Here is a 13,791-nt window from a genome sequence, read left to right on the forward strand (position 1 = left end):
TTCCATTTATACTAAAATCATAAAGAATAAAACACAAAAATAAATTTAAGAAGGTGAAAGACTTGTACATGAAATACTTCAAGACACTGAGGAAAGAAATTAAAGAGGCCATAAATAATGAGAAAGACATTCTGTGTTAATTAATTGAAGGACTTGCTAATATTAAATGTCCATACTACCCAAATATATGTAAAGATTCAATATAATACCTATCAAAAGCCCAATAGTATTTTTACAAAAATATAACAAACAATTCTAAAATGCATATGCAACCAAGAAGGACATCAAATAGCCAAAAAAGCATTGAGAAAGAATAAAGCTGCCTCACATTTCCTAATTACAAAATGTATTTTAAAACTATAGTAATTAATACAATATGGTACCAGCATAAAGACAGAAATATAGAGCAATGGAACAGAACAGAGACAATAAATGGGGTAAAAAAGAAACATGCAGAATAAAATAAAATATTATAAATCATTTATATATGAGAAGGGGTTAATTTCTAAAGCACACGAGGAAATCCTATGACTCAATAGCAAAAAAATAATAACTTGATTAAAAATTTTGCAACAACTTGGATGGAACTGGAGGACATTATTCTAAGTGAAGTAACTCAGGAATGGAAAACCAAATACTGTATGTTCTCACTTATCACTGGGAGCTAAGCCATGAAGATACAAAGACATACACATTGATGTGATGGATTTAGGAGGCTCAGAAGGGGAAAGATGGAAGGGGACTGAGGGATAAAAAACTACATATTGGGTACAATGTACATTACTCAGGTATGGGTGCACTAAAATATCAAAATTTATCATTATCACCCATGTTAATGAAAAACAATATCTACCCCAAAAGCTATTGAAACAAAAATTAATTAATTATTAGTGAGTAGAATGGTGGCTGCCAGAAGCCAGGTGGTTGGGAGAAGAATGGAGTTGAGGATGCCGGGTCCATCCTGCAGACCCTGGCCTACCAACAGATGAAAGGAGTACTCAGACACAGGTATGCGGTGAAAGAGTGGCTAGGGGACTGCTAAAGAGTGAGTAGCAGTCCCAATAAGCTGGAGCTGCTAGCTTTTATTTAGTACAGACATAATGCCGAAAGCCTGGAGCCAACACAATCTGTGCGTAATTAACATTATTGTTCCCCCTTACTGGGAACAGTCACGTGTACGGATGGTCAAAGGTCAGTTTCTGGACAACATGGGTAGACAAGCCTATTTAGATAAATTCCCCTATACTTCCTTCTACCTATTTCTTGCACCCTGCCACAGGGCAAGAGAACAGCTGACTTCAGCTTATTCTCCCCTGAAGCTTTGCAGAGCCTTCTGACCTTTCAAAAGGCCTGCTTCCTTCCCTATAGCTTCTTCCACCACACTGACTGATCTCCCACATAAGGAGATATTGGTCAAAGCATACATAATTAAAATTAGGAGGAAAAAATTACAGAGATTTATTGTGCAGCAGGGTGACTATTCTTAACCACAATATGTTGTATTTTTGAAATATGCTGAGAGAGTAGATGTTAAGTGTTTCCACTACAAAAGTAACTATGTAAGATAATGCATTTGTTAATTAGCTAAATTTAACTATTCCACATATATATGTATTTCAAAACATTAGAGTGTTCATGATAAAAATACAATTTTATATATGTCTGTTGGTGGCTGATACCTGTAATCCCAGCACTTTGGGAGGCCAAGACAAATTGGATCACCTGAGGTCAGGAGTTTGAGACCAGCCAGGCCAACATGGTGAAATCCCGTCTCTACTAAAAATACAAAAATTAGCCAGGTGTGGTGGAGGCACCTGCAATCCCAGATACTCTGGAGGCTGAGGCTGGAGAATCACTGGAACCTGGGAGGCAGAGATTGCAGTGAGCTGAGATAACATAACTGCACTCCAGCCTGGGGGACAGAGTGAGACTCTGACTCAAAAAAAAAAAGTAAGTTTGAAAAATTTTGGTTTTTGGATTTTCTTGGTAACCAAGCAGAAGTCCTTGTCAATGCAGGGCCTAAATTTGTGCATTAAAAGAATAGGCCAGAGCTGAGGAACACAAGCGCTTTTGGATGCGTAGGGAGAGCAGTTCAAAACCAAAAGAATTCACCTATTCTAACCATCACAACCTAAATTCCTGTTCCTGGCACTCTTTACTCATTTATTTTTATGTCTTCAGCTCCTTTAGGCACTGGAGTTTGCCAAAGTATACTTCGTAAGTGAAGCTCATAGTCATCACTGAATAAGAGAAGATATAATAATATCTGAACATTCAATGTTAGAAATTGTATTGTGATGAATTCTAAAATAATGTTAATAGTTTCTTATTAGAGAGCTTATAAAATAATTAACCTAAGGACATTTACCACTTATTTCTGTACACTTCGTGATAAAGCAGTGATGAAACTGGAGTTGAATGAGTAGAAATAATGTATATAACGTGTAGCTACTCTAAGGTGTATGTCTAAAATTCAACATGTAAAACATTTATCAAGTATTTTCTTTATAGTTTTAGATTAGCAAACGCTTTCAAGTTTTTGGCTGTTGTTGGCCCACTGAGATGTCTATCCCATCTTGGAAATGAATCCTTTGATCTCTTTGGAATGATGTATTGAAGGCCTAGTGAGATAGAAAATCATATTTATTTATTCACAAACATAACTAATTATTATTTGCTAAGAACATGCCATTCTGTCATATGGTAAAGAGATGGCAGGTAAGCACACAAATATTAATAGCTCATTGTGAGAAGGGTTACAATAAAGGCATGCTCTTGGCTATTAATTTGGGACTAATAGAAAGTGGTGAAGTAAGGCTTCTCTAAGAGGAGCCACATTTTGGAAGAGACTTCAAGAACTATGCAAATGAAACAGAGGGAAAAGTTTTACCAAGTGTAAATGCAGAGAAATGTGAGATTACAGGGCACAGTAACTCAGTCAATAATTGAATAAGGTATGGATATTCATCAAGAGAAGGAATATAGGGAATAAAGTGGGTTTGGAGATAAGACGATGAGATCAGATTTTGACATATTGTGCTTTAGGTGCTAATAAGATATCTAAGAAGGGAAAACATGAAGAAGCACTGGAAATATCAATTAACACAAATGATAGAAATATACCCATTTACTAATCTATAGTAAAGTATGTAGAAATTGATTGTGTTTCACTAATAACAGAAGCAGATTATACTGGATTGAGAAGTGGATGGGAGATGAGAAGGTGAGATATCTTAGCTAATTTAGTTGATATTTTCTTAGGTGCTTGGCTCTGAAGAGGAATAAAAAAAAGATTCAGCTAGAAAGTTGTGTGGGGTTATAAAAAACTGTAGCTAGGTATAAAGATGGGAAATACTTGAGTGTGTTTGCTGCATAAAAGAGAAGATGGAGATTAAGAAGTAGGAAGGGAGAATCTAAGCTCCAGCTAGATCTATAAACATTGGATACAGATGGATATATTTTCCACTGAGTTGGGAAAAAGAAAAAGGAGATAAAGATAGATATGGTGCAAGAATATTTTTAGGGGAAAGGGCCTGAGGTTGAGACAATTTTTATAACATGGAATCTCTTTCATCTGTGAGATAAGAAGGAAAGTATGCTCTGAGGATGAAGAAGAAAACCATAGATTTTATTTATGTGTCCTCTGCTTTATTCCTTTGTTCAACAAGTACTTACTGAATATTGCCATATGCCAAGCCCTCTGCTAGGACCAGGGAAAATGACCATAAAGTACACATGAAGTCTCTCCAATGACTCCAGCCATAAATCAATGCAGCAGCCACAAGAAGACTAGCAAAGCAAACTTTAAGTCGCACACATCAACATCCAAGCCACCATCAACTGAAAAATAAAATTTACTTGACTGGACAGTTGGTTTGGGAGGGAGACATTTTACATTTGGTTATTTTGGACCAAGCTCATGGAAATAAATTTGTTTACATTCTCTCATTTTACACTTAGTTGTAAAAGATAGTATAAACAGGAGCTGGATTTTATATTTATTCTGATTAGTAATGCATTTATTTCCTACTTGTAACTTTCTAATTATATTAAGCAAAGGACTATTGAGAGAGTGAATTCAGTTACTTGAAAAAATGTTTTTTGTGTGTATGCTTAGAAAGACATTATCATGGTACCTTGTTCTGGTTGTACTTACTTAAATCTACATATCCAATATCCACGTACATTTTAGAAAACAGAGATCCCAGGGTAAAGCCAATGATTGGACCAATCATTGCTATTGCATGCAATATACCTGAAAATATTATAAAGCAATATTACTAGATGCCAAGAATGCATGGTTCTCATTCAACATGTTTTTAAAAGAAATATGGTACAATGCATATACCCAAATATATGTTCTAATAGGTAAAATAATAAGTTTAGTAACTCTACTATTTCAAAAGTAGACAAAGGGAAAGTGACATACAATTTAATATTTTGTGTACATTACCTAAATACAAAGAAGAATGTCCTTCTTTAGCAAAATCATCAATGTAAGAAAGTCCCAATGGTACTATGGGAGTCTCCCCTATTCCACGAAGCATATTACCCATGAACACATATATCCACATGTATGACCCAGATTCCTTTAAACAACCTATGTAGATAAGACAGTGTTTCATTTTAAACATTAATTTTAGCATTTCTATTACAAATTTAACTACTTGTAAACTCTTAATTATTCTCATTTTTTTAAATTTACAAGTACAAGTAATTTATATTCACTTTGCAAACTTTGACAATATGGTGTATTAGTCCATTCTTATGCTGCTAATAAATACATACCTGAGACTGGGTAATTTATAAAGGAAAAAGGTCTAATGGACTCATAGTTCCTCATGGCTGGGGGGCCTCACAATCATGGCGGAAGATGAAGGAAGAGCAAAGACATGTCTTACGTGGTGGCAGGCAAGAGAGCTTTTTTTTTTTTTTTTTTTTTGAGATGGAGTCTCGCTCTGTCACCCAGGCTGGAGTGCAGTGGTGCAATCTCGGCTCACTGCAAGCTCCGCCTTCCGGGTTCACGCCATTCTCCTGCCTCAGCCTCTCCGAGTAGCTGGGACTACAGGTGCCCGTCACCACGCCCGGCTAATTTTTTGTATTTTTTTAGTAGAGACGGGGTTTCACCGTGGTCTCGATCTCCTGACCAGGCAAGAGAGCTTTTGCAGGGGAACTCTCATTTATAAAATCATCAGATCTTGTGAGACTTATTCATTACCATGAGAACAGTATGGGGGAAACCGCCCCCATGATTCAATTATCTCTACCTGGCCCCACTCTTGCCATGTGGAGATTATTACAATCAAGGTGATATTTGAGTGGGGACACAGTCAAGCCATATCATACAGAAAAGCACAAACAAGTAAAAATTATCTGTAATCACATTACACACAGAAGATCACCTCAAGTGTTTTTATATATCTTCTAGATTTGCACAAAATATATGCATTATATTCATTATGTCCATTATATATTTAAAAATCCAGTTCATATTATTAAATGGTATATACAGTTAACACTATAACAATTGTTCCATGTTGTTAAGATTTCTTTAATATCAAAACTTTAATGACTGGACAGTAATGTGCTGAATAAGTTTCCAAATGTGTTCATTCAATATCTTATTTTTTAATTTCTTTCTTGTGGTTTTATTCTATTAGGTTTATCATGACTATAAGTCATGATAACTGCAAAAATAAGTCCTTTTTCAGTTTCCTGGTTATTTCCTTAAGATTAATCAATAATAGCAGAATTTCAGACTAAGTAGGTAAGTATATTTTTGTTCTTAATATATATTGATAATGAATCTCCAGAAAGATTTACAAATGTATACACTTCCAGCAATATATACAATGTGAAATCCTTTTTTGCCTCTACCTCGTTTCTATATATTTTTAGTCTTTTTCTACTTAATAGGTTAAAAAAATCTTTAGCAGTACAATTTGCAATTATAATTTATAATTTGTGTTATAATAGGCAAAAAGTCTTTAAATGATATAATAGTTTGCATTGAAAGCAAACTTATATTATTTACCTATTTATACCACTTCCTTCTGTTTTACTTTAATGCATATATTCTTTGTCAACTTCCTGTTGAAAATATTCTCTTTTCTGATCAACTTCTAAATGCTTTTACATATAATACAGTCATCCCTTGGTATATTAAGGAATTTTTTACAGGGCTGTCTGTGTGTCCTCAAATTCATGCACACTTAAGTTCTGCAGTTGGCCTCGTGCAATCCAAATATAGAAAATGTCAAATATTCTTATCGGCAGGTTTATCATCCAGTTCAGATGGACAAAATTTGCATAGAAGTGAAACCGCATAGTTTAAACCTGTGTTGTTAAAGGGTGAACTGTGTATATTAACATTATAATTATGTCTGTAAGAGTCAAATGTTTTTCTACTTCATTCTTAATTAAGTTTTGCTAATGAATATCACAACAATTTTTAGAGATGTAATTAAATTTATACATTTTAGAAGACTTTTTACTGTCAATATTAATTCTTACCTTTTCCCACTATTTCAGGTGATGTTCTATTGAGTGATAAAATTTGATTAATTAAACAGGTGGATAAGGTCAATGTTGAATTTTCTGATGAATCGATATTAGTTTCTTTAGAATACCTGTAACTGTAAGAACATCACTGAATTAAACACTTTGCTTATCTACTGAATATTTTCACTTTTCCTAGAAATACAGAGAAATATTCCCCTTTATTTGCACCATTATCTCCCCCAAATTACCAGAGTACTTTCTGTCAATTTCCCAGCATGTGTATTAGGAGATGTGATGTATAAAAGTGAAATGGAAGTGTCCAGTAAGAAAGATAATTCAGTACACCCCAGGCTAAGTGGGTTATCACCTTGCTATTATCCTAGGAGTGGTTATATCTTGGTCAAGATATGAAATATCCTGGTTTCACCTTTTGTAAAAGTAATTATTAATTGTATGCAACCATTCATCCTTTTGAATTATCTTCAAAGATGATCAATCTGTCAGATTTTCTTTCATGGACACATATTCACACACATGCTCTATTGCATGACTCTTCAAAATGTAGTAAAAATAAAATCTAATCCATATCAACTATATTAGAGAAAACTTGATAGGAATAACAGATATGTTAATATCCATAATTAGGTACCATGTGAGCTCTAAAGGTAGCCTACTGTATTCCAGGCATTATGCTTAGCTTCAAAGAGCTAGAAATAAAACACACAGTTTTTGTACTTAGGGAATTTCACACCAGTATAAACATAGGTGATAAAAGTTATAATAAGTTTAATATATAAGGTCCTGAGTTGTCACAAAGACAAAGGATATGACCAACTTTGCTTGGAGGTTGCGGGAATGGATCAGAGAAGACATCAAAATGAGAATGACAGGTAAAACGAATCTTGAAGATGAATAGAAGGGTAGACAAAGAAACAAAGGTATTCAAGGCTGTAGAAATACCAGGTGCAAAGGCATCACATATTATGGCATATTTACAGCAATGCTGATCTAGATTGTGGTCCTTAATTTTAGGGTAGAATGGAAGATGAAGCTGTGATAGTTGCCTTTAAGGTTTATTTTCCATGTAAATCATGAATAATAATAAATAAAGATTAAAAAGGGAATTAGGGGACTCTGACGGTATGGTGCCAAAAGCAGAGGCAAAAAGTGGACATGATGGAGAAGACACAAAGATAGAAAATGAATCAAGAGAGTGCAGTATGATGAAAATAAGCTAGAGTAGTACAATTAAGAAGAAACTTCCTATAAGGCCAAATATGGCAGGGGAATGGAATTAATATGGTGAGCAAATGATGTCATTGCTGGATTTCGCAATGAGTAAGTAATTGGTGTCTCTAACAGAAACTGCTCATTATCTCTCAATATCCTCTCTCCTTCCACAGTAACTATAGTTGGGATTTTTAACTGAGAACATGGTATCGTGGAATAATGTCTATTTTTTCAGCATTTATATATCTGTGTGAAATGTAAGTAACATCTGGTAAATGTAAAGTCAGTAGAGATATTTTGCTTCTGAAAATGCTTCTTAAGCCTCAGCCTGTGTGGACTGTTTGTTTCTTCTTATTCTTTTCTTCTTCTATCTTGTTGCCTGGAAATACATTGCCACAATTTGGATCATGAGGCCAAGGCCATGCAAGGCATAGCACTATGATGGAAAGAGGTAGAATCATATCATCCTTGAACTGGCTACATTAACTGTAATGTGAAAAATAAGTTTCTCCCTCATGTGCCATTTTAACTTTTCTCTCAGGAGCATCTGACTGTAATTGTTACTACACAGTGACCTTAGGAATAACAGCTTCAGTGAAATGATGGGAACAACTATACTTCAGTGGGTAGAGGTATAAGTGTTGAAGTCTTATCAAAAATAATCAAAATCTTACAGGCAAAAACGTACAGTATATATGTTATACAAAAAACTCATAAAAAGCCTATTTATTTCATTTGAAACCCTACAGTTTAGTCTTTTTGTTATTTCAAAGTGATTATGTAGACAAATAGACACTATTTCATTTCTATACACACTTAGTGGGTATTCTTCTCAAAAGGTAACTGCCTATTTAAAGCGATAATAATAAAATTCTACTCCTAATTTACAAGGTACTGATAGTGGCACAGAGGTTGTTTTTTTTTTTTCCACACTTACTATCCCATGAAGAAATGTGGCAAAGCAGTCAAAACACCTCCAATTCCCATAATGAAACAACCGATTCCAATTAACTTTGGTCTGTGTAGTTTGGATCCAAAGTAACTCACAAATACAATCACAAGCAAATTTCCTAGAAAGGGAACAAAATTATGTTGATACAGCTTAGTTCAATTTTGCGTCTAGAATTGAAAACCCCAGAATGGATGCAAATAGAGTCCAAGACATAGTGCCTTCCCTCAAAGATGATGTAATTTAATTGAGAAGGTGAATTCACCTACATTAGACCACTCATTGAAAAGCTGTTGTAAATCCAAAAACAAAGCACTTGAATTACTTGGAAATATTAGCGAAGTAAAATTTTACTGAAAAATTTGGAGTTGACTGGATTATATTGGAATGAAGAAAAATGGAGATGAATCTTCTTGATGAGGGTAAGGTGCTCCTTCATGCATTTCTTTATTTATTCTTAATATTATTTAAATTTCTAACATGTACCTGACGTGAAGCTCAGAGCCAGAAATAAGAAAGTTACTTGAAAAAGAATAAACCATGGCATCTGTCTACAAGAAGTTTCATACTAATGATAAAAATAGAGGGACAGGGGTGCTATTAAACCACAGAAAGGGGGAACTTAAGTTCCAGAGCTTCCAGAACTTAATTAAGAGCTTCCAGAGGCCAGGCGTGGTCGCTCACGCCTGTAATCCCAGCACTTTAGGAGGCCGAGGCGGGTGGATCACGAGGTCAGGAAATGGAGACCATCTTGGCTAACACAATGAAATCCCGTCTCTACTAAAAATACAAAACAATTAGCCAGGCGTGGTGGCGGGTGCCTGTAGTCCCAGCTACTCGGGAGGCTGAAGCAGGAGAAAGGCAGAGCTTGCAGTGAGGGGAGATCGCACCACTGCACTCCAGCCTGGGCAACAGAGTGAGACTCCGTCTCAAAAAAACAAACAAAACCCAAAAGCTTCCAGAAAGGTTCCTGGAGGAGAAACCACTTGAGATTTAATGTCATGTATAAGTCATTTATATTAAATAATATACATAGAGCATATCAAGTGAAAAGAGTCATGACCACTTCTAATCCATCTGGAGCCTCATGCATAACAATAAACAAATAGCAGTTAAGGATTACTGAGCACTTATGGAAAAAAAATAGCATAAAAATAATTTGGAAGAAAAGCACCAAAATGAATGAGTTAATTTTTTGCTTTTTAAAAAATTTAGTACCTTTAGGGGTACAAGAGCACATTGCATCCATAAAATCAGAACTGGCAGCCTTAAAATAATAAGGGAATAATAAAGTGCTGTTGTAAATATAAAATACAGATAAATATACAAATTAGAACTTGATATGGTAAGATGGATGATGGCATCAAAGATTAATGAAACATAAAGAAAAACAATGGAAATTTGGAAGAAAAAAATTTAAAGAGAAAAATTCCCAGAAAATTTAATATTCATCTTATAAATGATCTAGAAGAAAATTACTAATAGGAAAAACACAAATATGAACCAGAAAATGTTTTCCCTGAGCTGTTATTGGAGAAATCCAACATAAAATGAAGACAACAAAATATCTTCAATATTTCAAAGGAAAGATTTTTGTGTGCTCAGTGAAACAATAGAGGTCTAAGGTAAGTTGCTCTGAAAAGATTCCTTTCTCCTTAAGAATAACAGTCCTCTCCCAAAGTTTCTTCATCTTGAGAGAGGGGAGGTAAAGTATGACATGGTGTTAGTTTGCAAAAAATGAATTTGTGTAGAATCAGGGTTTCTGAACATCCTCACTATCAACATTTTCAGTTACATAATTCTTTGTGCATTATAGAATATTTAGCAGTACCTCTGACCTCTACATTTAGATACCAGTAGCACCTCCCTTGCCCCCAACCCCTGTCCAGCTATGACAACCAAAAATGTTCTTAGTTATTGCCAAATTGCCTGTAAGAGATAAATTTACCCCAGTTGATAACCAGTGGTATAAAACATATATTTTTTTTAACTTTGCAAGTTTGGTTATTAAAATAGAAAATAAATGTTACCAATTTCAAAGCTTCCGTCAATAAAGCCAACAAGAGAAGAGGATATCTCAAATCTCCTTTCTATATGAATGATGGAACTTTTCATAACAATTGCACCTAGTGCCTTAGCGATATAGCTGAGTGACAGAGCTGCCAGGAACATCTAAGAAAAATCAGAAGGGGAGAAATGGTTAATCGAAGGACTATACAATGTCAATAGACACATGGAATTATAATAGCTTTTCTTCTTTACTTGAAAACATTATTTGTATCTTAAAAACCATACTTAATTTTCCCTTTTACCAGGTACTACTACTCAGCCATTTAAATGTTATTATCACTACACTAATAAAGCATCATTTCTAATTTGGTTATAATATCAAAATATTAGAGCATTACAGTTAAGGTTGTTATTTTTAAATTAATCTCATCAACTGATCTATAGAAAGCTACATCATATTGTCAGATGGCCATGATAGTGAGCTATTCTTTATTTCCATGTGAATAGCATTGGCTAACTGTGAGGGGAGTGGCAGTACATTCTCAAAGGTAGCATTTCCAGGAAGCCAGCTGAAAAATAGAACTTTGCAGAAGCAAAGAAAAATTCTATGACCAACACAAGTGACTGACATCCAGTGTAAGATGCAGTGGTTATAGATGTTTTATTTGTCAATTTCATGTTAATAAAATGTATCAATTAATCATTTCTCTTACAGCTCACATTTATATCCATAAACAAATTTCTTTGGGCTCTCTACTATTAATATTTACCCTGTTATATATTACATGTTTATATCCCCTGCCTCAAATTTATATGTTGAAACTCTAATTTCTAGTATCTTGATGTTTGGTGATAGGGTCTTTTTGAGGCAATTAGGTCATGAGAATGGAGCCCTCTTGATAAGATCAGTGCCCTTATAAGACAAGAAATTAGAGATTCCCTCTATTTCTCTCTCTCCCCTCCCCCTAAGTGATGACACAATGAGGATATGGCCTTCTGGAAACCAGGAATAGGGCCCTTATCAGAACTCAATCATGCCAGAACCCTGATATCAGAATTCTCAGCCTCTGGAAATGTGAGAGAAAAGCATTTGTTGTTTAAGTCACCAAGTCTATGCTATTCTGTTAGCCTGAACTGACTAAATGACCCCTTCTAATTACCTCCTATATTTCCCAGTGGTTTCCACCACCATGCCTAGCTTCAATTATTGCAAGAGCCTCCTGAGCCATGTTTCTCCTTCTGTGCACATCTGCCTAAGAGTCTCATCTCAACAAAGTAGCTAAAGAAATCCTTTATAAGTCAGAAATATAGCATGCTGCCCCTCTGTCTTCCCATGTGACTTACAGTAATACCAAGTTTTTCCAATAACCTATGAGACCATAAACAACCTATCCTCTTTTTTACACCCACCTCCCCACAGATATTCCTCTTTATCTTTCTAATCTTATGCTTTGTTACTCTTGTCCTTGGTCATTCCTCCCCAGCTACATTAGACCTTCTTGCTGTATATTGAGAAATCCAGATTCATTATATTGCTCCAGGCTTTTTGTTCTTGCTTTTCACTTGACATGAAAGGCTCTTCCCCGTAGTCGTATTTCTATCATTCATTCTTTCACACCCTTAAGAGTTTTGCTCAGTGGAACTTTCACAATGAGGTTTTCCTTGACCACTCTCTTTAAAATTGCACCCCTTTCTGCTCACAATACATTTATTCCTTTATGTGTTTATTTTATATCGCCACAGCAGAATATTAGCCCCATCAAGTCATAGGTTTTTGTCTGTTTTGTTCATTGCCCTGTCCCCAGTGATTAGGACAGTGCCTGTCACAAAGATGCTTAAGAAATAATGAGTGAACATTTATATAACCAAAACCTACTCTGTGTCTTGCCCTAGGCCATGTTTGGGGGACAGAGATAAAAGGCCCAACAAAACTTTGATAGCCGACAAAATGTGGGTCTGTTCCTTTCTGCATAAGAAACTGTCAAATGATATATGCTATCAATGAAGATAAAAGGAATTGAAAAGATTTATTAAATGATACAACTTATAGAGATAACTAAAAGTTTTAAAATAAAATATAAGAAGTTATCTAAGAAACAGCATAAAAGGTAGAAGAGTACTGAAACTAGTTGTATTAAGTTGATGATGGAAAGAATAAAACAAGAGAAAGGGGCAACGGAGTTAGACAAAAATTATGAAGATTTTCTTCAAAGATAGTCAATTCTAACATCTTGTAAAAATATATACAGTCTTTGTGCCATAGAATAGTGATGAAAATTGTTCAGGTCCTAATCATTAAAAAATCATTTTATTAAAAAGGACTAAAAAATGTGGAAGATAGTGACATCAGTAAGTCAGCAGAACAGTCCTGGAACCTCAAGAGCAAGACACAATTTTAACAACATATGTACTAAATGCCTCTGTGAGAACTTCAGAAACCAATTACAAGGTTTCCGTACCTCCAGGCTATCGTGAAAACAACCTGGCAAGAAAAATCATGATTGTTTCCAGTCTCTCTCACTAGAGTCTTTCTCACTCCACACTGTGCAATGCAATTGGAGGGAAACATTTAAATCCCCTATGTTCAATATTTTGACTTTTAGGGAGGTTGCCCAAGGACTGGCCTCTGACTTGCCTATATTCAAGTACTAATAAAAATGCGGTCTTTCAAAGCAAAGGCAACCAAAGGTGCACCAAAAACTGCAGTTCCAGACAGAGACACGAGGTGGAGCACCAGTACAACAATTTAATGCAGCCCCAGAAAGGCCACTGTACCTCAAGCCCCAGGGGAGGGTCTTCTATAGAAACCAGCAAACCTTTTCAAACAGATTACACACACAAGCCTAAAGGAGAAAGAAAGGAATGCATACTAGAAAAAAAGCATGAGTAGGCCACAGAATCTCTACCCAGAATTAGTGAGGAGAGTTCTTATAGAAAATCATCTCACAAAACCTGAGAGAGTTGGCTGATTTTTTAAATGTTAAAATCTCAACAATAAAAAAATACAAAGTATAAAAAGAAAGAAAGGATTCTCACACATTAAAAGGAAAAAAAAATTACATCTCCAGAAACTGACCGAAAACAAATGAAGATACAGGAAT

At 35.1% G+C, this 13,791-nt stretch overlaps 1 protein-coding gene across 1 annotated transcript in view; it reads right to left on the reverse strand.

Moving 5' to 3' along the window:
* The window catches only part of SLCO1B1 (solute carrier organic anion transporter family member 1B1), a 101,652-nt gene that overhangs the window by 50,688 nt on the left and 37,173 nt on the right, over positions 1-13,791 (reverse strand). The window contains exons 3-7 of the mRNA XM_055280433.2: positions 10,711-10,852; positions 8,669-8,801; positions 6,514-6,635; positions 4,454-4,600; positions 4,157-4,255 (exon numbers count right to left, since the gene is read on the reverse strand). Coding sequence (XP_055136408.2) covers positions 4,157-4,255; positions 4,454-4,600; positions 6,514-6,635; positions 8,669-8,801; positions 10,711-10,852 — 643 coding nt within the window. The remainder of the gene's footprint in view (positions 1-4,156; positions 4,256-4,453; positions 4,601-6,513; positions 6,636-8,668; positions 8,802-10,710; positions 10,853-13,791) is intronic.

Source organism: Symphalangus syndactylus, chromosome 5, assembly GCF_028878055.3.
Source record: "Symphalangus syndactylus isolate Jambi chromosome 5, NHGRI_mSymSyn1-v2.1_pri, whole genome shotgun sequence".
NCBI classification, from domain to species: Eukaryota; Metazoa; Chordata; class Mammalia; order Primates; family Hylobatidae; genus Symphalangus; species Symphalangus syndactylus.